The 27,595-nt window shown below is 34.9% G+C and overlaps 1 protein-coding gene across 5 annotated transcripts in view; it reads right to left on the bottom strand.

Moving 5' to 3' along the window:
- INTS6 (integrator complex subunit 6) overlaps window positions 1-27,595 on the bottom strand; it is a 108,703-nt gene that overhangs the window by 47,990 nt on the left and 33,118 nt on the right. For all 5 annotated transcript variants that reach the window (XR_006606941.1, XR_006606940.1, XM_045080567.1 and 2 more), the window contains 2 exons: window positions 5,940-6,123; window positions 170-295 (listed from right to left, as the gene is read on the bottom strand). Coding sequence is in view for 3 of the 5 variants with exons in the window: in XM_045080567.1 (XP_044936502.1) it covers window positions 170-295; window positions 5,940-6,123 (310 nt within the window). In the remaining 2 variants the exon portion in view is untranslated. The remainder of the gene's footprint in view (window positions 1-169; window positions 296-5,939; window positions 6,124-27,595) is intronic.

Here is a 27,595-nt window from a genome sequence, read left to right as displayed (position 1 = left end):
TCACTATCAGTTTATCTTCACTTTCCTGTTTAATCTTCCCTCTTTACCAATAGCCATTTTGTCATCTTAATAATTTGACCTTGTCAATCTTAAAGCCAAATCATAGTAATTTTTCAGTTCTAGTTCAACAATAAAGTTTAGAATGTCTATAAGAAAAGTACAATAATACCTTCTACAGGTGAAGGATCTGGTCCTGCTTTTTCAAAGTTTATTACCACCCCACTTTGCACTTTCTGCACCAAAGACTCCAGACACTGATTAAGCATTCTTGGAGAACATACAGAGTATGAGCGACCTGAGATAAAAAGAATAAAGTTAGTTGCAGAAATTTCTACCTTTAGCAAGCCAGAACCCAAGCCAGTTGGGTTTCTGACACTATTAACGAAAGTTCAATGGCAAAGTTTGACTTTATTTCATTATCTTATGGAAAAATGAAAAAAAAAAAAGTCATTTTCAATCAACTAAAAATTCCATCTTATGACAATATGTACAATTTTTCTTCTAAATATAGATACACAGAAAACAGAAATTTGATCTGAAAAAACAATAATGAAAAAAATCACATTATACATATACTTATATATGTATATTATGTAAAATATAAATTAAAATACATATATAAAATTATCTTCAACTATTACCCAGTATAGTTTATCTTTAATACATATACCTAACATCTAATAACTAACCTTCAAGATCTTACTCCTAATAAATGAAAGTATTAGCACTATGAGTAATGCTAAGCACATACTAATGCTAATGCTAAGCAGATACTCAATTATTTAACTGGAAATTAATTAATTAATTAGAAATTACTGCATATTTGACATATTGCACTTTAAGATAGATGGTAGCATGTGCTTTTCATGAATTTCCTTTGGCTTATGTATTTGGGAATTAAACCTATCTTAAATGAATTTTCCTTTTGTATATTTTAACCTATAGAATTTTTAGTACACAGCAATAAAATGTTAGTGGTTAAAAAAACACAAGATCTCTTAAACAGGGATTTTCCATAAATGTATCTAGACCTGTGCTGTCCCATACTGTAATCACTGACCACATATGGATACTGAGATAGCCAGTCCATCTAATGGCTAGTCCAAATTGATATGTATAATAACTATAAAATATATAACTTATTTTGTAACATTAATACAAAAAATATAAACTATTTCAATAATTTTTAAATGTCAGTTTCATGTTGAAATACTTTGTACTTACTGACTTAAAAGATACTGAGGTTAGTTTCACCTTTTTAATGTGACTACTATGATAATTATCATTATGTATGTAACTTGTGTCATATTTCTATCACATGTGCTGATCCAAACCAATGCTGAGAACTAAAACAGTCTAATCAAACATCTTAACAATGTTATTTGCAATAAGCTCAATATGGAAAAGTCCTACCTTGTTTTTTCTGATTTTACCAATTATTTCCAAACACAGATATGTATCATTATATTTGACATATCAAATTATTCATATCAGTTTATACCTGACCTGTGATTTGTTAAAGGCTATTCAGAACAGAAAACATTAGGCAGTAGTGTGATTCAAATTGACCATCAGCTATACTTAGAAAAACAAGTATCAGATAACCTACCTACCTACCTGTATACAATAACAGTAGTCATAATCATAAAAATATCTACCAATTATTGAATGTCTACATGCCTGGCACTATTCCAACCACTTTATTATATTAATTTATTTAATCCTAGCAACAACTGTATGGCTTACTTTCTCCAAGTTATAAATAAGAAAACTAAAACATGGAGAGGTTAATTTATCCAAGTTAATACGCCCAAGATTCAAACCTTTACAGGACATTAGAAAACTTTAATCTGGGTATACTTTGTTCCCTGGAAATTATGATGTTAATTTGAAATCAGTATTTAAAACAGAATGCCTATATGGAATCATACTTATTTGAAAGAACTGATAAATTAAAATATTTTTTCTGAGTCACAATACATATAAAGATTGATCATCTTGATATACAAAGTATCTAGAAGATTATATAAAGGTTGAATTATCTTATTTCTTGAAATTAAAGCATATTCCCAAGAAGTCATTAAAAACCAAAAAATTTTAAAGTATAAAATTGTAGCAATTCTCTCTGCTCCTCTATCCTTGTGTCATCATCAATGATTAGGAAATCAATCATCAATTGATTAGGAAAATAGGAGTATAGGAGTTATAATCTTAGTAAAAAAAAGAATTACAAAGATGCTTTATAAAAACTAAAGAAAAAGTTAATAAACTTGAGTCACTTAAATAATAAATATCCATTCTTTTGAAGGTAAAGAGGAAATAGCAAATTTTGCCATCTTTACAAAGTAAACCTATACCCTATGTAATATTTCTTCTATTCTCTCAATCAAAACTCATCACTTACAATGTACAACTCCCTGTACTGAAGCACAGTTTCTACAATCATGGCTTACAAGCACACACTTTCAAGTCAAGGAGCTGGCTTACTTACTATTATGCAGAGTCCACAAAAAAATCAAACTAAATACAGTGAATCTAAAGGCAGAAGTGGAAAAAAAAAAATTCCCACAGAAGTCTACTACACCAGCATTTTAGTAAAATGGAGAAGCAGCAAAAAGAATATTTGTAATAAACTGGGCAGCAATCCTTATAGAGGCTAAGAAAGTTAAATTTATTTACTCTAGATGTCTTACAATTCTCATAAAGTGCTTTTTATCTTCAGGACTTCCACCATCATATCAATTGGGCATTTTTTGCTTTGATATCCCTGCACCTCCTTCAAACCTGCTTCTCCCCAGTGTCCCCATCTCAGTCCATGTCACAGCCATTCATCTCCAGTATTCAGGCCAAGTGAGTCATCTAAGAATCATTCTTGATTCATTCTGCTCTCATTGCCCTCATCCTTAAGTTCTCCCTTACATCAGACCACCTCTCACCATCCCCCCATATCCAACACTTTAAACCAAAGTGCTATCATCGCTTACTAGCCTTTCTGCCTCTATTCTTGCTACTTTACAGTATAGTCTATCCAGCACCTGAAGTGATCGTTCAGAAAAAGAAACAGATGTCACCCCCTAGAAAAAGCCCTCCAATGGTTCCTCATTGCACTTGGAAAATAAAAAATATTTATTATAGCCTAAAAGGCTATTCAATATTCAACCTTCCCCTACTGCTCTAAACCTATTACCTTCTACTCCTCCCTTATGTAAGCCCCAGCCATATTAGCCTTCCTGTTGCTCACAAAAATATATACTGTGTTCCTTCCCTTACTATTTTCTTTGTATAGATCTTCCTATAGTTTACTCCATTATTCAGATCTCTGCTTGTATGTTAAGAAGACTTATTGTGGTGATCATGTCACAATATGCACAAATACCAAATCATTATGATATACACCCGCAACTAATATGTTTTATGTCAGTTCCACCACAATAAAGACTCAGTAAACACAATGTAAAATTATTTTAGAGGGATTAATATTTTTAAGACACAACTAAAAATGATTAAGCCCTATTAAAACAAGAGGCCTTAACTTCAATATTAGAGGTATAGAATTTATAAAAGAATAAATGTTTTATTTCTTTAAACAAATATGATAATCTCCAAGGATAAGGAGCACATTGATTCGAACCAGTATAGTTCAAACTTTTAGGTTCATGGTTTTAAAAAAAGTCACCTCCTCAAACACCTTCCAAGAATATTCATTCTCTGCTTCAAGTTACTCTCTATATCCTTAACCTGCTTCTTCCTTAGAGTAAGTAGCACTCTCTAAAATACTACTACTTATTCATTTTATGATTTTATCTGTCACATAGTCCAAAAAGTGATCTTTGTTTATTGTTCCTGCTGTTATTTCCAGCATTAGAAATAGTTACATAGAATGGACACTGACTAATTACCTAATAAAAGAAAAATGCTTACAATGACAATTTTACAATATTTTTAGAGTATTACCTAGAAAATATAACAACTTATTAATGATTGTGACACCATAGGCACATTTCTTTCCAACTTTTCCTTAGTGACATAAATTACTCTATAATGGGAAAAATAAATGTACACACACATTAAGTTAAAAAATGCACATGAATTGTTAGTAGAAATTACTTATTTGGAAAGTGCAATGCCAGTGGTATTAGCTTTCCGGTTTTTTTTCTATTTTTTCTAGTGTTTTATCCTCAAAACTTTCTTTAGGAAATAGTCTTAAAATAATAAAAAAAAGAAAATATTATTCAGATCTATGAAAAGGTGAGTGGCATTTGAACAGCTTCTTAATATTCTTACACCAAGAGCAAGAGAGTCAAATAAACCACTACATCAAGGAGAGATTCAGGATGTGTATTCGGGGGAGCTTCCTAATTTCTTGACCAAAGTTTCTGGGTGATTGAAAGATACTACCAACGGTCACTTCAGAATCTTCTCCTCTGGAGATGTTCCTTTCCAAGAATAAACAAAATAGCTTTAGTACATTCCTGCCCAAAGACAAGGATATTAACCACTACATGATGTCTCAGGTTCACTGCAGACCCTCTCTGATTATACCACTCACTTCATTTCCCACTCGGAATATTCTTGATCCTAGAAGCAAAAGTTATAGCACATATAGTCCCATAACTTTATCATAATTCTAGTTCAAACTAAGCATATATAATAAAAAAATTTCCAAGGCAAGAGTGTAAATAAATTACAATTTTAAGGCCTTCCATCTGTTAATAAAAACACTAGAGCTTAAAAAAAAAAAAAAATCAGGATTTTAGCAAGTGAGTGTGTCCAAGTTTGAAAACTAAAATTTTCTGAATACAAATGTGAATCTACCCACAGAAACAATGACGACTGTCACTGAAAAATACCATTCATGCACAAGGAAACAAGGCATTGTTAACAGTGGATTTTCAAATTTAGATAGATAGCTTTTCCCTTTAAAAATATATGTACATACCTTTTTAAGTAAACTGTGAAGGAATTACAAGAGTTACCAGAAAGTACTTCTATAAATACAAACATTTAATAATGTGAAGAATAACCTCTTAATTTATTTACTTCATATACCTGTGTAGGGTACCCTTTCTGTCTGAGAATTTTAGAAGAAAGGCAACTAAAATATTAATTGAACCTTAGGATTCTCCTTTAACCTATGAGCCTGTCTATCATGGAATCTCAATAAGGAGCACTGCCTGTGTCTAGAGACTAAGGCCACCGGCCCCTGACACAGGTGAAACAGTGGTATGTCAGATTTGGACATTGAGTGAGTACTAAATTAAATTCATTAGGTGAAAACTAAAATGCTCCGTGAAAGCAAGAATAACCACTGCCTGTCATATCCACTACTGCAGTCTTAAAGCATAGAACAGTGCTTGGTACACACAGACACTCAATACATTCAATACATAGCCGTATGAATTAAACACATCTGCTGACCAATTCCAGATTACAGAAGTTCTGAGTCTATTCACATATTATTTTTCCAGAGTATCCTTATTGTTCACTTAACATAGTGACTACCTGATCTAGCTGCATAAGACCTCACTACCTGTTCCTCTAACCTACTACCTAGCTTCCTCTTTGCCTCTAGGGAAAATTGTACTTAACCAAGGAATCAAAATTACATGGTTAATGGGATGATTTTCAAAATTCTGTTAATTTTTCAGAGAAAATAGTTTTACTGCATTCATGAACCAATGGTAATCTTTATAGGTAAGACAGAAGTTTAACAACTTCAAATACCAGCACTTTCTATATGGGTAGAAAGAAATACCATTCATTTCAGATCCAATCGTATTAAATCCCATTCAAATCAGATCACAGAAGTTGTAATAGTTGTAATTCCTAACATTAACTCGTTGAACAAAAACAAACATGGAGTTTTTGAAATGTACATTTAAAACATTCAGATAAACTCTGCCTTAAGTCACTGGATTACTGCCAGCAAAGAAACTTACCGCCTGTTACTTCACACATTGGTGTGATCGCAGAGTCATCTAAAGGCACACCTGTCAACTGTTCTGTTTCTACTGACATGGTGCCAGGTAACCGCAACACTAGTGCAAAGAGTCTCTGATCCCAACGAAAAGGTTCCTTGGTCAATTCACTTCCAGGCAAAGGAGAATTAAGAGGTAAATGGAGCTGAAAATAAGGGGGGAAAAAATAAGATTCCACAGGCTGTTTTTCCCAAAAGGCCACATTAATTACACATACATTAAAACTAAATACATCAGTCTCCTATCACTCAAAAAACAAATGCTTATAAAGAAAAGATACGGCGAAAATAAGCACGTGAGAGGCTGTTACATCAATTTTCTTCAGCTTTTACTCTAAAGACCTCAATTGAAAAACATCTATTATTGTAACCACCAGGTGCTAGACTGCTTCCAAATAAATTATTTCATTTAATCATTAAAACAAGCCTCTAATAAATATCTTACTATTCCTATTTTCTAGATTAAAAAATGTCTCAGAAAGAATAAGTGATCTGGCCTCCTAGGATCAAGTCAGTACTTTTTCTAGTATACCACGGCAGCCACAAACGTTTCTAGTTAATAATTTTAATTAGGCTTAATTTTTTGACAAAACATATATTCCCAAAGCATCTGCATAAAAGAAAATTTTGTCACTCTAATTACATATTAATTGTATTAAAAATAATGATTCTTACCACATCTGAGTAAAGGAAGAGGGCTTTTATTTTTCCATGTGTTTTTTAAGAGCTATCTTTCCCCAATCCCAACAGACCTGCTAAATTAGGATCTTGGATTCTTAAGAATCTTAGAAGAGTTTGAAATGATTCTAATGGGTATCTCTGTACCAAGTAAGTAACAGAGGACCAAGAGAATCCACACACAAATCTTAGCGTAACTAAATGGGGATAACCAGAAAGAATGTATATCAAGAAGTGATGCAACAGCAGATGCGGAGCACTGAAAGGAAAAAAGGGGAAAGTGAAGTAAAGGTTGAACTAAACCTCACCACGCCTTTTATTCTAGCTGCCAGTTTACAGGGACTGCTAGAGACATGGAATCAAGTTAAATACCACCACAAGAGGCAACAAGTCAAATCCAGCAAGTGGGACATCCTATAGGACAGATGATCTGCCTTCTCCAATAAATCAATAGCATGAAAAAGCAAAGACTGGGGAGTGAGGAGGGTGGTGGAACATTACAGAAGAAAAGACAAAGAAATCAAAAGCCAAGATTTTTTGAGAAAATATGGAATATACATTACTGCAATTATTAATATTTTATGTGTGATAATGACATGGTGCCCAAGAAAACAAAAAACTTCATCACATATATAATTCTTAAAACTAAAAATAAAGCCCAGGATTACCATACTTGGGGATTTATTTAGAGTTTTCTCTAAAATACAGAAAATACTTTAAAAAATCACTTCCAAATTAATTGCCAAAGTTCAGACTGCTTTGGTCACTCAGCAAACATAACTATTGTTTATGGCCTTTCTATTTCTCACCTCAAAGATTTCTGCACTTGACAAATTAGGGATTGAAGTCATTCTACACTGACTTAAGACTCAATTTTTTTTACGAGTTACCTTAAACCATTAAAAAAAAATCAAATTCTATTCTCAGAAGAGAATTCCTAGTGAAGCTCTTACTAAGCTGGCAGCTCTCTGAAAGCTTCATGCCAAGAGAATACGCTGCAAGATCCAAATCAGTCAAGGTTTTGTGACCATGGCCAGGAGTCTTGAGCCTTTCCTCTGGCACTGATCCTACTTAAGGCAGAAGTCAGAGGCAGTAGAACAGAATGTTGAAGAAATCTGGGCCAGGATGTTCTGTGAGAAAGGTTTTCTCTAACCTCTCTCTGTGACACTTGGAAAACAGCTGAGGAACTCCAAGCTCTTGCTAATATTACCACACCTTGCCAGAAGAGAAAGAGGAAAACAATGTTTCCATCATCTCCTTTACTCCAGACCAGTCACCTCTGCATCTGGGAAGCACAACCACCGAGTGTTCGGTCATTTTCTAAGATCACAATAACATCAGGGCACAAGGAGCAATGGAGGAAGGAGGAGCAATAGTTACTCTGGGATATAATCAATACATGGAACTGTCTCAAGAATCCACAGGATAACAGCACTGCAAAGACCTCAGATATAAGCAGTGCATAGGACAATGACAGTTTCCGAACTGTATACACATACACACACAGCTAATCAGATAATTCTCTCTCTCTCTTGCTTCTCCACACTCACAGACAGAAAGGTATATACATACACATGCACACACACAAATCAAATAATTTAATGATAAGCATCCACAAGGGAGACAATATAAAACAAAATAACTGGCCTTTGTGGAATGCCAGATCTGGAAAATATTTCAACCAAAATAAACAAAACAACCAAGAATGGTCACAAGCATATTTCATACACAGTTATATCACTTTTATAAAACTTGTCAAATTTTTATTTAGTTTTCTATCATTTCCCCTTCCCCATATCCCCTCTCACCAACAAAAGAGGGGGAAAAAAAAACCTATAGTTGAAATGTGCCAGTAATAATGGAAGGAGCAATGATAGGCAAACAGAGACAGGAAAAACACAAAGAGCCTGAAAGAAAAATATTCTTAAGAAGGTTCAATTATTCCAAATCTAAAGTCTACAACTGAAATTCTAGCAGAATGTTAAAATCAGAAATGGAGGCCTTTCTGAATATATGGACTCTGAGAATCAAGGCAAATTGCACATAAATCAAGAAATAAATATAAAATTAACCATAAGAAAAATGTACAAAAATACAAATGGGTAATTCTTAATAGTGAAAAATGGGAGAAAAAAATACCTAAGGAAATCCATATGTCCAGACAATACAAATTAAAAATATGAGGGAGGGCATCTGGGTGGCTCAGTCATTAAGCATCTGCCTTTGGCTCAGGTCATGATCCCAGGGTCCCAGGATCAAGCCCCGCATCAAACTCCCTGCTCAGCAGGAAGCCTGCTTCTCCCTCTCCCACTCCCCCTGCTTGTGTTCCCTCTCTTGCTGTGTCTCTATCAAATACGTAGATAAAATCTTAAAAAAATATATGAGGGATATATCATTTTGCACCCATCACGTGAGCAAAATTTTAAGGGTTGACAAAAGTGATGAGAAGTGTGTGTGTGTATCTCAATGGAAACTTTCCATCACTCATATATAACCATTTTAAAAAACAATTTGATAAGATCTGATAAGCTGAAGATTAGCATACATCAGGAACCAGCAATGCCATCTCTAGTTATACATCTTAAAGAAACTCTCATATATGTTTACAGGAAGCCAGGTAAAATACTGTCTACAGCATTATTTGAAACAGGAACACAGGAAACAACCTAGAAGTCCAATAAGGGAATCAATAAACAAACTGTGGTCTGTTTATAAATCAGAGTTGAAATGAATAAACTCAACCTCTAAGATCCAACACGGATACATCTCAAAACAGTATTTTTTTAATATAACATAGATACAATTCATGCATCCATACATAAAAGAACATAAATCATGAGTGTACAGCTTGGTGAACTTTCACAAGATGAATGTCCTCATGTAATGAGCATTTTTATCAAGAAACAGAAACTTACTAATTTATGCCCCTCCAGTCATTCTCTCTCTCCAACTGACGTTTTCCTTGATTTTGAACTTTATATAAATGGAATTACAGAATATGGTCTCCTTGGCTTATGGCTTCTTCCATTTAATATTATGGGATTGAGATTTATACTGTTGCATATTTAAGTGTAGGTCATTCATTCCCATTGCCACATAGCATGTGAGTATAAAAGACAGAGAGAGGGAAAGAGAGAGAGAGACAACAAAGGAATAGAGAGAGAACATATACTAGAGTTTATCTATTTTTTTTGTTGATAAGCATCTGGGTTGTTTCCAGTTTCTAGTATGAATAGTACAACTCTGAAATTATAGCATATCTTTTTTTTTTTTAAAGATTTTATTTATTTATTTGACAGAGAGAAATCACAAGCAGGCAGAGAGGCAGGCAGAGAGAGAGAGAGGAGGAAGCAGGCTCCCCGCTGAGCAGAGAGCCCGATGCGGGACTCGATCCCAGGACCCTGAGATCATGACCTGAGCCGAAGGCAGCGGCTTAACCCACCGAGCCACCCAGGTGCCCCAAATTATAGCATATCTTTTTATGAAAAACCTAGACACGTGCTTCTGTTGATATACACTGAGGAGCAAAAATGCTCAGGTCAAGGGCCTGCTAAAGGCTTCTGCCTGCTTTTTAAAAAACTAAGTTAACATTTTTTATTGATTTGAAAAATTAGTAATATATTCTGGATGAGTCCCTTGTTAGATATACATACTGTAAATATCTTCTCCCATTTTGTGACTTCTTCTACTATTTTAGTGGTATCTTTTGATAAACTGAATTTCTTATCTTAATACATTTTTTCTTCCGTGGTTAGTACTTTCTGTGCCCTCAAAGGTCATGACAATTCTTCCATATTCTCCTAAAAGTTTTACTATTTTACCACTTACATTTAAATCTGAAATTTAGTTCTGTGAGTAGAAGTAGAGGTAGATTTTTTCTCAAACATACTGACATACTATTAAAAAAACATCCTTTCTCCACTGTTCTAGAATACCACCTTTTTTTCTTATATTGGGGGACAACTATAAGTGTGAGTCTATTTGTGAATCAAAACAGTATCAGATGAAAAGAAAGCAAGATGAAAAATGACACAGATAAGCATCTGTGTTCACTGTTAAATTATTACTTAATCTAGTTTTATATATGTATAACATGTACATGTAGTAGAAGTGAGAAAGGTAAACTAAAAAGCTACATACCAAATTCATGATGGGGTGAGGTGGGGAAGAGGGAAGAAAGTTAACACTGAGTAGGGGATAAAAGGAAACTACAGCTTAACAATCTGCAGTATTCTGTTTCATTTACTAAATTTTTAAAAATCTACAACAAAAAAGAACAAAATTTCACAAATATGCTGAAATTTTGTATCATTTATCCTTATCTATCCAGAATACCTGAATATGTTAATATGAAGATAAGTGTCAAAAGCAGATAAAGTGTTCATTCAAGCAGTCAACTATTGTGTTTTATACAAAATCAAAGACAAGAAAAGTTCATACATGCCTCAACTTAAAGTAGATTACATTATAATCACAAACCCAAAGATCCCACATTTTTAAGGACTTCAACAAAGAGTTCTCCTTGATCAGTTATTAAAGTATACTGCAAGAGGGCAAAATACTCCCTGAAAATTATGCATGCTTCTTTCAGTCATCATTTTTTATTCACCTACCAAATATTAAGCATCTTTTAGGTTCTGGGTATTTAAAGATGCATAATAAAATGTGGTCCCATCACTCAAAGAGTTCAGAGGAAAGGGATCATCATGTTCCTAAAGGAATTTTTTAAGAGGTGTGTTGGGAGGATAAGCTAACCAGAAAACTACAATACTGGTTAGGAAGATATTTATTAGCTTACTTCAGAACACTTGGCAGGAAAAGAGTTTCATAAAACTTAATTGCACGAAACTTTAGTGTAAGAGTTTTTAAAGTTAAGTGTCTACACTGAGGATGCTAAAAAAAATTGGTCATTAACAACACTTATAGAGTAGTTATTACTATACGGCAAACATCGTTCTAAACCATATATATGGCTCATATATATATAAAATATATATACATATATTAATTCATTATATATTATAATCTATATACATTAATTCATTGAATCCACAAAAATAAACAAATAAGCGCCATACAATTCCTATTTACAAATGACAAAAACGCCTGTTTTTGCACAAAGAATTCCAATAACTTTTGGGAAAGTACACAGTAAATAGTAAGGAGACAGAGTTCAAACCCAGCCGGTCTGGCCCTTGATTCTGTGCTCTTAACCACTTCATTATACTGCCTAACCACTAGTGAAACCATTACCTATATTTTTAAAAAAATCAGGTGGTAAGATAACCACATTAAAAAAAATAACTTATTAAATAGAAAAAAGGAAAGTTTTTTTTTTTTTTTTAAAGATTTTATTTATTTATTTGACAGAGAGAAATCACAAGTAGATGGAGAGGCAGGCAGAGAGAGAGAGAGGGAAGCAGGCTCTCCGCTGAGCAGAGAGCCCGATGCGGGACTCGATCCCAGGACTCTGAGATCATGACCTGAGCCGAAGGCAGCGGCTTAACCCACTGAGCCACCCAGGCGCCCGAAAAAAGGAAAGTTTAATTATGAAAAATTACTACTTTTAGAAGCAAATTTTAAATCATCCCTTTAAAAATCTAGTGATTTTAAGTCACTAATTAGTAATATTTTATAAATAATTTAGATTGTTTTATGAAATGTCCTATGCTTTCCCCCCAAGTTACTCCTTTATCCAATGTAAAGATGCAGTAATATATTTTCTCCCTCCTACTGCTCTCTCCCAATTCCTAAGTACATGACTAATAACAATAATAAAAGCAAGCAAGAATAATAGCTAGGATATTGAGCACTTATTATGGGCCAAGCAAAATTCTAGGAGTTTTTCATATATTTAATAACAAACCAGTACAGGTACTATTATTATCCCCATTTTAGAGATAAGTTGTAATGTAAGATTCCATGTCAGAAGATACATATTTGGAGGATATATACTCAAATAATCCCTGCTATATAATCAAGTTTAGACCATGTAAGGACTGCAAATTTTAAGAATTGGCTTTCATATGCAATTCAAGAATAGAGTAAACTCCCCGTAATCATGACATTACTGGTCTTTATTAGAGTCTTCATAAGACTATATTTGGCAAAACCTCAGTCTAACGGACTTATTAATAAGCAAAGAAAATTATTGTTTATAATAACAAAGTTTTATTTTTACTTGTATACAATTGAAGTTTTCTATATTATTTAATTTTTTTTAAGGTTTTATTTATTTTAGAGAGATGAGTGCAAACAGGGTGAGGAGCAGAGGGAGCGAATCTCCAGCAGACTCCACACTCCACACTGAGCACAAACAAGGTCTGAATCAGGGTTTGATCCCACCACCCTAAGATTCATGACCTAAGCTGAAACCGAGTTGGATGCTCAACAAGCTGAGCCACCCAGGCGCCCCTCTATATTATTTTAAATGATTCATTTCACTGATACCACCATTCCAGATAACTTATGTAATTATCCTGGTAGTTGACAGAAAAGAAAATGTAACTCCCACTTAAATTTAGGAAAACTGTCCTATTTCTCCTTCTTTCCTTTGGAGATCTATCTTACTGACTTTTCACCTTTGAGTCTTTCCTGAATTTCTTATTAAAAAGGAATAAAATTTATTTCTCCACAGATATCAAAAGTAAAGGGCAGATTAGGTAGGTCTGATGACAGTTTATCATTAGGCTTGCTCAACCTTTGTTATAAAAGTGCAATCTCTCCTTCATTCAACCTTTTTGTTTTTGATTACAGTTCAAATCCTAATTATTTGTGACTGTGCTAAGAACGGACTAAGGCTCAACTTAAATTTTAATTATTCTTTGTTATTCATTGAGCACCTACTAAAGCATGGCATTGTGTTAAGATTTAATAAGGACTATACCAAGCCAAATAATGAGATGCTTTAGCTAGCTCACTTTAAGAGAAACTATTATAAAACCTTAGATAACCAGAATTCTTACACATTAACTATTTATTTTTTAGACCCACAGAATATAAAAAATAAAAGCCAGCAAATAGTAAAAAAAAAAATAAAAAAAGAAAGATATTTATTTTTAAAACATCTTTAATTCAGAAATCAAGCAGATTTCTCCTCGTATACAACCACCTAACTGGCTCCTCGATAATGTCCACACCAGAGCCAACCATGAGAGTCAAAACTGACTGATCTGTACCAACACTTAGGAGGTTTCCCTTGCACTTAGATGTTCTGCCAACTGGTTCTATTACAGAAGTAACTCAAATAGTAAGTCCTTTAATAATCATACTTCCTACCTTATGTTTTAATGACCCATTTACCTGGCACCTATTTACCTATCCCACTAGTTTGAGGGAGGGCAAAGAGAAGGATCTTACTCTTTTCTGTGCCCCAACCCCCATCACAGTATTTGTCAAATGAAATAAATGAGGTCTTCCCCATTCCCACAGCAGAAGAAAAGTACCAGAGTAAGAGGGGTAGAGTGAGAGCTGTAGTCAGAACACAAGCACCTCTCAGTCCTGCCAATAAGACCTGTGCTCTCCGCATCCCAAAACACACACAAATGTGGATGCAAACACACAAACACAGAATCTGTGGTAATGTTTATGGTAGGTCACAAAACCAGGTAGTCTTATCTTCAAGAGCTGGGAGGATTACTCTCTTACTATGTATGTACTTGATCTCTATGCCCCTTTTATGTACCCACATAGGACACAAAAACATGAGCTGCAAAAACCTGACACCTAGAACAAGGGGTGGAGAAACAGTCATTCCATATGTTGAAGCCCTAACAAGTCCTTGGCCTTATCTATGGTAACTTCAATTTTACTTTGATCTACGTGACATTTTTATTAATGTTTGTCTTCTCAACTAGATCAATGGTGGTAGAGCTCCTATTTGTTTTTACTCACCTTTTGAGACTCAGAGCCTAGCACAGTGTCTGATTCACAGAAGAAACTCAATAAATATGGCTGAATGAATAAATGATGTATGGATAAATAAGGTGACTGACTAAGTTGTGAAGGCCACTAAGGAATCTAGTGAACAATGGAAAGCAATCAAACATTTTTAACAGCAGAATAACAAGTGGTGTGCTTTAGAATCATTATTGCCGTGATATGACAGGCTGAGAGTACTTGATGATATAACATGTGTGAGTACAGGAGTAAGTGATTATCTGGTGGATGAACCAGGGAAGGCTCAAAGAAAAGCAGCATCTGAGTAAGTTAGGAAAATGAAAAGGTGACTAAAAATCTAGAACCTTTTGTAGATTGGGCGATGGCATGTGCAGGGTGAAGATCATCATCAAAAATATAGGAGGCAAGAAATAAAAAAAATACTAGGATGAAAAACAAATTAAAATTCAAAGGTGCTGGACAGTAAAATAGAAAGGAGAAACTGAAGATTTTAAGAAGGCCTTTAAGTATGGTAACGTTTTAAGGGCACCTGGGTAGCTCAGTTGCTTAAGCATTGGACTCTTCATTTTGGCTCAGGTCATGATCTCCGGGTCATGAGAGACTGAGCCCCACTCTGGACTCTGCGCTCAGCAGGGAGTCTGACTCTCCTCTTCTTTTCCCTCTGCCCCCTGCTCATGTACTCTGTCACACAAATAAATAAATAAATCTTAAAAAAAAAAAAAGGAATGGGAAAGGTTTTAATATGGGGGAGATAGAGGAACAACATTCAGAGAAAGGGAATATATGAAGGAAAAAAGCAGAAGTTTTCAGGCAGTTAGTAGCCTATTGAGTCAAGTTTAGAGAAAATAAAAAAGAATGACGAGAATTTTTTTCTTCATCTACTAGTCATTCCCTAGTCTTTTCAGTCCACTAAAACAATTCCCACACAAAGTCACCCATGATTTTTTTTTTGGTCATTGTGATGACAATTATGGAAAGTGTTCCAGGCCTAAGTCTTAACAGGCCTCACAACTTCATTATCACCCCCTCGGGAGCCAGCTCCCTCGTAAGGAAGATTGAACTTGGCCACTGACTGATCAGACATCATATGGAGACAGAAGCCACAGGAACGAGCAGCAAAGTGCCCAGGCAACAAGTACCAAAGCCCCAGATTATAAAAAAGGCCATCTTCAATGTTCCAGCCCCAGTTAAGCAGCCAGCTGAATGACCTTCAACCCACAGAATCTTGAGAAATAATACACTGGTTTCAAGCCTCTAAGATTTATGATGATGTATTACACAGAAACAGATAATGGTGCCATTAAATCTAGTGGAGATTTTTCATAGTTAGCTTCCCAGCAGTATTCAAACTACCACTCTTTAGACACTTCTCCTTTAGCTTTCACATTGGAATATTCTCATGGTTTTCCCTCCTCTTCTCTGGCTGTTCTGTCTTCTACCCTCAACACTCAAACCAGACTCAACCTTCAATACCATTAAATGCTACAGATCCTCAAGGCTTAGTTTTAAGTCTTGGCCAATCTACATTTTAAACCCTCAACCCCTGCCCACAGCTTCATATACTCAGATAAAATTAGATAAAAAAAATTAGATAAAATTGGATAAAATTCTATACTCAGATAAAATTAAACATTTTTATATATCCAGCCTAGATCTTTCTTCTGAGCATTCTTCTGCCTACTTGATATTTCCCTTGAATGGCTCAAAGGTACCTTAAACTCAACCTTCAAAACTGAAGTCATGATTTTCCTCCACCCAAAATGATACTCTTTCAACATTTCCTAGCTCAGTGAATGGAATCATAATCTCTCCAGCATTACAAGAAGCCATCTCCCTCTTCCTACCTCTTCCTTATTATACTCCAAATGTAATATAATGTATGTCACCAAATTTGGTTGATTTGACCTTACAAATATCTCTTAGGGCACCTGGGTGGTTCAGTGGGTTAAGCCTCTGCTTTCGGCTAAGGTCATGATCTCAGGGTCCTGGGATTGAGTCCCACATAAGGCTCTCTGTTCATCAGGGAGCCTGCTTCCCTCTCTCTCTGCCTGCCTCTCTGCCTACTTGTGATCTCTCTCTGTCAAATAAACAAATAAAATCTTAAAAAATATATATATATATATATCTTAAAATGACTACTTCTCTACCATCACCAAACTCCTCAGCCAATCCATTAGCAGAACTAATGCAACAATGCCTAACTGGTCTTCCGACATCCATTTGTCTCCCTCCTCCACCCAGTATCTCCAAATAAAACCCTTGGATGGCCTCCTATTGCTTTTATTTTAATAACAACATGACTTGGCATTGCTTCGAGTCCCTTATGTGGTCAAGCCAACCTTCCATTTCATACAATGATCCCTTTTCTTTTATGCACTAAGTCACATGAGCTTGTTTCTAGTCTTGTTCTCAAAACAAACTCGTTTTGGTGGGGGTGGGGGCACCTGGATGGCTTAGTCGGTTAAATGTCTGCTTTCTGCTCAGGTCATGATCTCAGGGTCCTGGAACTGCGCCCTACCTTGGGCTCCCCACTCAACAGGACGCCTGCTTCTCCCTCTCCCCCTGCTTGTGCACTTTCTCTGTGCCAAATAAATAAATAAATAAATCTTTAAAAAAAAATACTCCCAATGGGAAGATTCTTTGCACAGTCTGATATGATCATATTTCCCACTTTCTGTGTAGTAAATCTTACTCATTTCTTCAGATCTTAGCTTTCTCTGAGCTCCCCGATTAGATCTAGTGTGCCCTTATTGTAAGCTCTTATAGCACATATTCCTCCTTCTGCAGGATATATGGTAATTGCAATTTTACTTTGATCTATGTAACTTTTTATTTTTTTTTAAAGATTTTATTTGTTTATTTGAAAGAGAGATCACAAATAGGCAGAGAGGCAGACAGAGAGAGAGGGGGAAGCAGGCTCCCCGCTGAGCAGAGAGCCCGATGTGGGGCTCGATCCCAGGACCCTGAGATCATGACCCAAGCCGAAGGCAGAGGCTTAACCCACTGAGCCACCCAGGCGCCCTATGTGACGTTTTTATTTAATGTTTGTCTTCTCAACTAAACCAATGGTGGTAGAGCTCCTGTTTGTTTTTACTCACAATTTGAGACTCAGAGCCTAGCACAGCATCTGATTCACAAAAGAAACTCAATAAATATGGCTGAATGAATAAATGATGTATGGATGATAATATGGATAAATAAGGTGACTGGCTAAGTTGTGAAGGCCGCTAAGGAATCTAGTGAATGATGGAAAGCAATCAAACATTTTTAACAGCAGAATAACACTCAAGTGGTGTGCTTTAGAATCATTATTGCCATAATATGACAGGCTGAAAAAAAAAAACAAGGCAAGTTAAGGAGTTAATGTAATAGTATTAGGTCAGAAGTTTAGTTTAAAGCATGTTGATAAAAAAACTTTAGAAATGATTAGCAGGATGCCTGAGTGGCTCAGCTGGTTAACCGTCTGTGTTTGGCTCATGTCATGATCTCAGGGTCCTGGAATCAAATGCCACATTAGGCTCCTCACTCAGTAGGGAGTCTGCTTCTCCCTCTGCCTGCAGCTTCCCCTGCTTATGCTTTCTTTCTGACAAATAAATAAATAAAAACAAAACAAAATAAAAACTAAAAAATAGTAAGAGCTTTCTGAGTCATTTTGAGAGCTACTATTTTCTAGGTAACTGACAACACGTTAACACTTCAAGTATGAAAACTTACCAAAAACTTCCCACAGCATGTTTTATGTGTCCCTATCCTCTGGCAACAGACTGTACCCCCTAAAATAATAAGCTTTTCTTGGTAATTCCAAGAAGCAGAGAAAGACAAAGCTTAAAGATCTCTTGTTCATACCAAATATTGCCCCAAATCACAAAGCAAGTTAACAAGCTGACAATTCATTATTTGTTGAACTTTGTACTAGGGTTTCAATTAAACATCCTGCTTGAATCATCATTTAATCTTCCTACATACCTATTACTTATAACTTATGGTTCTAAAGCATATTATCAATTTAACATATTTCTTTGGTTCCCCAAAATTTAACATTAAATGTATATAAAAAGTTCTCCAACAACAGCACACAATTATCCATGCAGCTTCAGATCCTTCTTTCTCTCCTACCACCGAGTTTGAATTTGAGTATCATAGACTTTTAAGTGTTCTCCACACTGGGTCTAGAGGTTCTTCTGAATCCCTTTTGGCCTTCAGAAGTTAAGAACATCAGAGTTGTAATTTATAACTTGTGCTTATGAACTTTACCTCACTAGCACCCTCAGTTTGAAAAGTGTAATTTCAAAGTATATTAAAGACTAGCAGTGTTGCATTTGCATTTCCAATTAATTAACCTTAGAATATTTTTGTATTATTTTTATTTCAATTACAAATTACTAGATGATACAATGCTTCACTTTCAAACGTTGCCTTTGGCCAGATGTTTGATTTCTCAGTAACAATTCTTCATAATCACAGAGAGTTTTACTTCTCAGAAATTTGGCAATTTCTCAACTGCCTTTATTTGCACTGCCTATCGTTCAGTAGGTAATCTATTGCATTATCATATTATTAAAATTTCATTATTAATTCACTATACATTAATAAGATCTTTAAAAATTTTCAAGCCAAGAATTAGGAATCCAAATTTCTGTTAAACTTCTATGAAACTTCTAGTTAAAAATACATAGCAATTGGATGATCAGATGTAATGTATGAAACATGTTTAGATTCTGGTTCAAATAACTGTCAACATTTCTGAGACAATTAGGGAGACTGGAATAAAGATCAGATATTAGACCACTATTTATTTAACCCCTTAAAAATTCTGTGAAGCTATAACGATAAATTAAAAATAAAATTAACTTATTTAAAAATTAAATTTAGCGGCAGCTGGTTGGCCCAGTGGATAAAGCATGTGACTATTGTTCTCAGGGTTGTTGAGTTCAAGCCCCACATGGGGCAAAGAATTTATTTTTAAAAAATTAAATTTAGGGGTGCCTGGGTGGCTCTGTCACTTAGCGTCTGCCTTTGGCTCAGATCACGATCCCAGGGTCCTGGAATTGAGCCCCGCACTGGGATCCCTGCTCAGAAGGAAGCCTGCGTCTCCCTCTACCACTCCCTCTGCTTGTGTTCCCTCTCTCTTGCTATCTCTGTCAAATAAATAAATAAATAAATCTTTATAAAAATTTTTAATTTAAATTTAACAAAATGTTAAAATATATTAAAGTTTCATTAGGCTATAGAACACTGCTGATGTAGACAGATAGATATAGATGTCCTTAAATGTCAAAGACACATACGGAAGTATTTATGAGTGAAATGATACAGTGTTTGTAATTTGCTATTAAAATATTCCCAGGGCACCTGGGTGGCTCAGTCAGTTAAGCGTCCAAATCTTGGCTTCAGCTCAGGTCATGATCTCAGGGTTGTGAGATCAAGCACCATATGCATGCAACTCTGTATTCCATGAGAGGTCTACTTGAGATTCTTTTCTCCTCCTTCTCCCTCCCGTTATGCTCCTTCATCTGCTCACACATGTGGGGTCTCTTTCTCTCTCTGTAGGACAAATAAAATCCTTCAAAATAAATAAATATAATAAAATGTTCCTGCTAAAAATGGCAGTAGGGACAGAACAGATAAAAACAAGATCAACAAAATGTGTGTAAGAGTTGAAGCTGAATAAGGGTTCTTGAGGTTTATTAATTTACTTTCCCTACTTCTGTATATATTTGAAAGCTCCATAATATACGTTTTTAAAAACTGGATATATGTGAGTAGACACAATTAAAAATGCAAGTAATTAAAAGCCTTTGTGAAAAGAAAATGAGAATGGGAAGGAAATCTTGCCTTTATTACTAGCTTTTCTGTAAATGCAGTTATTAGCCAAATGTTCACATTAAACTGAAACATTTTAGCTCTATAAAATAGAATATAAAAATTTCACCTGACATGAGGTGCTAGCAAAGCAAACAGTTCAGCCTGAGTGAGAGCTTAATGACTCACGCCCCTGCCTAAAATCTGCACTGACATAGACACTACCAGATACAAGTCCATCACAGGTTACCTCCCTGCTGAGAGCTAATATAACTCTCCTGATTTCAGAAAAGTTGAGGAGGGTAGAGAATGGGCAAACTTTCTTAGAATCAAATAAACAGAATCATTTGTGGGTAGAAGGAGGGTAAAGAAACTTTTACACAAAGAACTGATATATTAGTCCAAATTACTGCAGGTTTAGGAAAAAACAAGATTTAAACCTCCCATTTTGCTACATTCTGTTACTTATCTGGATTCCTGTCTAATGTTTACACTGTGCCATATAAAGTCACCTTACTAAAATCTATTTTTCTGCTTGTCTTTATAGCAAATAATTCAGACTACTGCTTTCTGGGTTCCTATTGTTTGCTTTCTTACATCACAACTTTTGTGTATCACCTTCCTCATCTACAGAATATGTAACAAGGATATACACACAACTACACACACACACATATATATATACATGCGCGTGTGTGTGTAAACACAGTTGGTCTACACCAAAAATCAATGTAATTCACTATATCAACAAGATTAAAAAAGAAAAGTCATGATGATCTGAACATATGCATTAAAAACATCTGACATTTCACTAGCCATTCATGATTTAAAAAAAAAAAAAAAGCCTCAGCAAACTGGGAACAAAAGAGAATTTTCACAATCCAATAAAAAAAAGTATACAAAAAACCTACAGTTAACATCACACTTACATGGTTAAAGTTTTCACTCCCAATCCCATTCCCCAAGATTAGGAACAAGGCAAAGATGTCCATTCTAACCACTTTTCCAAGCCCATTAAAGCAAGAAAAGGAGGGGTGCCTGGGTGGCTCAGTCGTTAAGGGTCTGCCTTTGGCTTAGATCATGATCCCAGGGTCCTGGGATCAAGCCCCACATTGGGCTTCCTGCTCAGAAGGAGCTTGCTTCTCCCTCTCCCACTCCCCCTACTTGTGTTCCCTCTCTCGCTGTCTCTGTCAAATAAATAAGTAAAACCTTAAAAAAAAAAAAAAGGCAAGAAAAGGAAATAAAAAGCAGACAGATACTGAAAACGTGTAAGTGAAACTCTCTACATTTACAAACACGATCCTGTATGCAAAAAATTCCGAAAAATCTATAAAAAGCTACTACAGGATAAAGTGAATTTAAGAAGATCAGAGATTATGAGGTCAAAATACAGAAATCAACTCTATTTCTATGTGCAAACAAAAATCAGAAATTGAAAGTAAAAAGACCAATTTATGATAGCATCAAAATACATGTGCAAAACATACAGTAAAAACTACAAACACCACTGAGAAAAGCTAAACAAAAAATCTGAGACTACCATCTCCATGGGATTAGAATAACTAATAATGTGAGGTGTTGACTTTTCCCAAATTAACTTATAGATTCAATGTAATTCCAATTAAAATTGCAGTAGGTGGGGCGCCTTGGCTAGCTTAGTCAGGAGAGTATGCGAATCTTGATCTTGGGGTCATATATTCAAACCCCTTGTGGGCTTAGAGCTTACTTAAACAAAACTGTAGTGGGCTCACTTGCAAAAAATTATCAAGCTAATTCTAAAATATTATGGCTAAACAAACTCAAAAGACGTAGGGGAGACAAAACAATTTTGGAGAACAAGTTGGAAACTTTAACTGACTTCAAGACATATTAAATTAATAGGACTAGATACTGCTGTCTTGGCAAAAGACAGCCATAGAAATCAACAAAACAGAATAGAAAGCCCAGGAATAGACACAAGTGGCCAACTGACTTTCAACAAAGATGCCACAGCAATGCAATGGGGAAAGGATTATCTTTTTAACAATAGCACTGATAAGATTAGTTAATAATGTTTCAAAAAATGAATCTCAATACTTTCCTCCCATGAGACATAAAAATTCTAACGAGGGGAGCCTGGGTGGCTCAGTGGGTTAATGGTCTCAGAGTCCTGGGATTGAGCCCCACATCAGGCTCTCTGCTCAGCAGGGAGCCTGCTTTCCCCCTCTCTCTGCCTGCCTCTCTGCCTACTTGTGATCTCCGTCTGTCAAATAAATAAATAAATCTTTAAAAAAAAATTCTAACGAATCATGATCCTAAGAGAGCTCACACTATATAAAACTCCCTGAAGAAAATATAGGAGAAAAATCTTAGTAACATTAGGCTAGGCAAAAATTTCTGAAATAGGAATACAGAAAGCACAAATCATAAAAGAAGAAAATTAATTTAAAGCGTTTGCTCTTCAAAAGACACTGTAAAGAAGGAAAAGGCAAATCATAGACTGAGAGAAAATATCTGAAAAACATGTATCCAATAAAGGACTTGTATCCAGAATATGTAAAAGATTCTTAAAACCCAGTAATAACAAGACAATCCAATAAAAAATGGGCAACATATAAGAACACTCCCTTCACCAAAGAGGATATACAGATGGCATATAAATACATGAAAAGATGTTCAACACTATTAGTCATTAGGAATGCAAACTAAAACCAAAAGATACCACCACACACCCACTATGTTGTCTAAACTTTAAAAGACTGAAAAAACTCAAGTGTTGGAAGGATGTAGAGAACTAGAACTCTCACATATACCTGGTGGGAATGCAAAACTAGTAGAGCCACCCTAATGAACAGTTTGGCTGTTTCTTATGAAGTTAGATACTCACTTACCATACCACCAACTGCGCTCCTATGCATATGCTGCCCAAGAGAAATGAAAACTTATGTCCACAAAAGGACCTGTTTGCCAATGTACACAGTGACGTTTTTCATAATGGTTAAAAAAAAAAAAAAAGGAAGGGCGCCTGGGTGGCTCAGTCGTTAAGCTTCTGCCTTCAGCTCAGGTCATGATCTGAGTCATGGGATCAAGCCCTGCATCAGGCTCTCTGCTCAGCAGGAAGCCTGCTTCCCTTGCTCTCTCTGCCTGCCTCTCTGGCTGCCTCTCTGCCTACTTGTGATCTCTGTCTGTCAAATAAATAAAATCTTTTAAAATAAAAAAAACTTACTGGTTTTAAAGAAACTAGGTCAGTTGGTAATTCCTAAGCTATAGCAGAACGAGGGATAAGGTAACACTTAGGAAGTAACTTCAGAAAAATAATATATGTATATAATCAAATGCTAAATTTTTTGTTATTTATAAATGCTGTAAAAATTCATTCATAGTATGAGTATCAGCTGAGCGACTATTCTCTGCCAGGCACTGAGGTTACAGTGCATAAACCAGATAGGTACAAAGATTACTATGCAATAGACATTATGCTAAATGCTATGAAGGAAAAGGGCTTTTTTTCTTTTCTTTCTTTTTTTAAAGGTCAAAACAAAATCCTATGCTCCAGTTTTAACCAATGGAGATCACACTCCCTGGCTAGTCTCTGGTTGTCCTGATACTTCCACAAAAACTTGTATATCCTATCTTTCCTGAAAGAAGAAAATATAACTATCGGGATAAGAGTGATAAGAATTAAGCCCTAAAAATACAGAGAAGAAAATATAACTAAATGCCTAAAAGCTTTACAGGAGGTAGTCTTAACAATACTGAGGTTCTAGGAAGAGCAAGGTGGGAGGAGATAAGAAGCATCCCAGAATTATGCAACAGGTGCCAGTAAGTAAGACTGTGGATGGACTCAATGAACAACAGGGACACTCTGCTGTTGGTGAAGCACTCAGTTGCAATGTAAACCAAATAAACCATGGGAAAGGGGCCTTTTATGCCTACTAAGGGGAGTATAGATACCCTGAGGTAGGAAATAAAGGCAAAAGGGAGAATGCCTAAGTAGCATCAAAACTCTAAGAAAGATAAAGGCAAGTGGGAATAAGTAAAATGAGAGAAGGGGGTCAACAGGTACAAACTTCCAGTATAAAACAAAGAAGTCATGGGGATGTCATGGACAGCACGGTGACTGCTGTAAATACCATATTGTGTATTTCAGAGTTGCTAAGAGAAAAGATCTTAAAAGTTCTTATCACAGGAAGAAAAGTTTTCTGTGTAGTAATCAATGTTAACTAGACTTCACTGCAGGCATCATTTCATAATGTATACAAAATATCAAATCATTATGTTGTACATCCCAAACTAGTATGTTATATGTCAATTATATCTCAATAAAATATATACATGCCCCCCAAGCAGTGCTCTAACACTTTATACAATAATATCATTTGCATGCCTAACAATTACTGAGGACCCTAAAGAGCTTTTGTTTATGAGGGTTTTGTCTATCTACTGACGCTTACCGTATCAAAATTAAAAGAAAGTTAAAAGATAATGACTAACAAAACAAATTTTAGAAATCTGTTTATAGATGGAAATCTGTATTTACTGATGGATGAAACTGTGGGAATAAATGAAATTGCCTAAAAGGAGCATAACAAATATAAAGGCAAAATAAAATAAAATCTAAGATTAAAGCAGGTTAAAGAAAGATCAAGGATTAAATGAAAGCAAAAGCCAAATGAAAACCAGGAGAGTGTAAGCCCAGAAGCCACTTTTAAGAAAGTGTTCAATAATGTTGGCAAAGGCTCAAAGAAGAGAAAAATTAAAAACCAATGACTGCATCTGATGATTAAGTCATTAGTGACCTTATTAAGAATGGCACAATCAGAAGCTAGACTGTAATAGATTAAGGAACAAAAAAAGAGGTGGGGAAGTCAAGGAGAATCAGAAATAATTTCTAAATTTGCCAAGAAAGGGATAAGGAAATTTAAGAAAGTCAGTAGAGAGGGAAATAATAGGTGAGGGTAAAGATATGAGTTTCTCCATTTCATTTTTTTGGAATGGCTGAACTAGGAAGGCAGAGTTACACAACCACCACCGCTAATTTCAGAACATTTCCATCACCCAAAAGAGAAACCCCATTCGCATTAGCATCAACTCTTACCCTCAAGCCCTAGCAACCACTTTATTTTTCTGTTTCCATGGATTTGCCTATTCTGAGGATTTCCTATGAAGGGAATCATGCAGTGAGTGGCCTTTTGTATCTGGCTTATTTCATTAAGCGTGTTTTTCAAGCTTCAGCCATGTTGTAGTGTCAGAATTTCATTCCCTTTTAAGCGAAGTAACATTCCAGTGTGTGATATACCACATTTTCTTCATCCATTCACCAGTTTCTACTTTTAGTTATTATAAATAATGCTGATAAAGACATTTTATATGCATATATTATAATTACTGTTGGGTACATACCAAGAAGTAGAATTTAGGTGTCATTGGATAACTCTTGTGTTCAACTTCTTGAGGAACTGCCAAACTATCTCCATAGTTGCTGCATCACTTTACATTACCACTGGTATGAGGGTTCTAGTTTCCCTACATTCTCACCAACATTTGTTATTAACCATCTTTTTTATTATAACCATTACAATAGTTATAAAGTAGTATCCCATTATGGTTTTGATTTGCATTTCCCTAATGACTCATGATGGTAAACACCTTTTCGTGTGTTTACAGGTCATTTGCCTATCTTTAGAGAAATATTTCAAATCCACTACATATATTTTAATTGGGCTGTCTTTTTGTGTTTTAACAATTCTTTTTATAATCTGGATAGTAGACCCTTATGAGATATATGATTTACAAATATTTTCTCCTATTCTGTTACAATCTTTTTCTTGATATCACAAATGATATCTTAAATAACAAATATTTTTAATTTTGATGAAGTCAAATTTTTCTAATTTTTTTTTGAATGTGCTTCTGTCAAATCTAAGGAACTACTGCCTAATCCAAAGCTATGAGGATTTAGTCTGTATGTTTTCTTCCAAAAGTTTCAGCTCTCACGTTTACATTGCCCATCCATTTTTATTTCATTTTTGTATATGGTGTCAGGTAAGAGTCTAACTTCACTCTCCTACATAAGGATATTTAGTTGTCCAGTACCACTTGTTGAAAACATTATTCTTTCCCCCATTAAATTCTTGGTTCTCTTGTTGAAGAGCAAATGACCATAAATGTATAAATGACCATAATTTCTGAACTCTCAATTTATCCACTGATCTAGATGTCTATCCTTATGCAGTACTATATGGTTTTTTGTTGTTTTTAAATTCCATATTACAGCGTGAGAAGCAGTAAACCTGAAGTTAAAAAACAAAATACAAAAAACCAACAGACTAGTCTTAGCCATGCTCTCAATTGAGAATCAGCTATCCCAGGACTCATTTTCCTCACTCTGACAGAATTGGGAATTAAGTGAGATGTGAAATTAAGCAACAAAAAGCAAGAAAATTAAGTCTTACTTATTACTTTTTAATGTTTACTTTCAACCTCACAAATTATTTTGGCAGCCAAGAATAAAAGAAACAGAAAAAATCTGCTTCTAAGAAACAGTGCCTAGCATATAGTAAGCACTCAATAAATTACTGTAATTAATCATTTTCCAATTGCTTTGTATTCTTTTCATTCATTTTCAATGACTGTTAATATCATGGAAAAGTAACTGATTTTTAGAATCATCATACTTCAAGTTCTTTTTTTAGCAATTATTTCCTTGAAAAAAAAAATCAAGTACATATCCCTTAAGATATTTCTAGTTTTTTAATATTATTATCCAATACAAGCAGCATTTAAGAGGGTTCTCTTCATGATACTGAATAAGGAACGGAAAATTAAAAAATTATTAAACTCAAGCAAATTCTCTAAAATTTGGTAATAATCTGCTTTATTTAGTTGGTAGTTCTTACAGTTCCGTAGTTACAGTGTATATCCTTTAAATTAAGAAAAAGAAAAGGTTTTTTGGTTCTAGTAGTTTAACAGCAAAATCTATTCAGAGAAAAGAGCAACTACATTACTTAGCAGTCAATGATACGAAAATAATTTCTTTCACAAAGTTTTACTCCAGTAAATTTTAATGGTGAGGTCTAATTTTTTAACTACTATATTGAAAAATACACCGATTTTAAAAGTGCCCAATTTAATTATTTTTAGTAAATTTAGAGAGTTGCACAACAATCACCACCATTCAGTTTTAGAACATTTCCAAACCTCAGAAAGATCCCTTCTGCCCATCTGTAATCAGTCCCCCATTGGCCCCCCGCAACTAGT

This window comes from Mustela putorius, unplaced genomic scaffold (genome assembly GCF_011764305.1).
Source record: "Mustela putorius furo isolate JIRA1106 unplaced genomic scaffold, ASM1176430v1.1 tig00000461_pilon_pilon_pilon, whole genome shotgun sequence".
In the NCBI taxonomy this organism is placed as follows: Eukaryota; Metazoa; Chordata; class Mammalia; order Carnivora; family Mustelidae; genus Mustela; species Mustela putorius.
The sequence above is the reverse complement of the archived record's forward strand: the minus strand, read 5'-3'. Positions and strand labels throughout refer to the sequence as shown.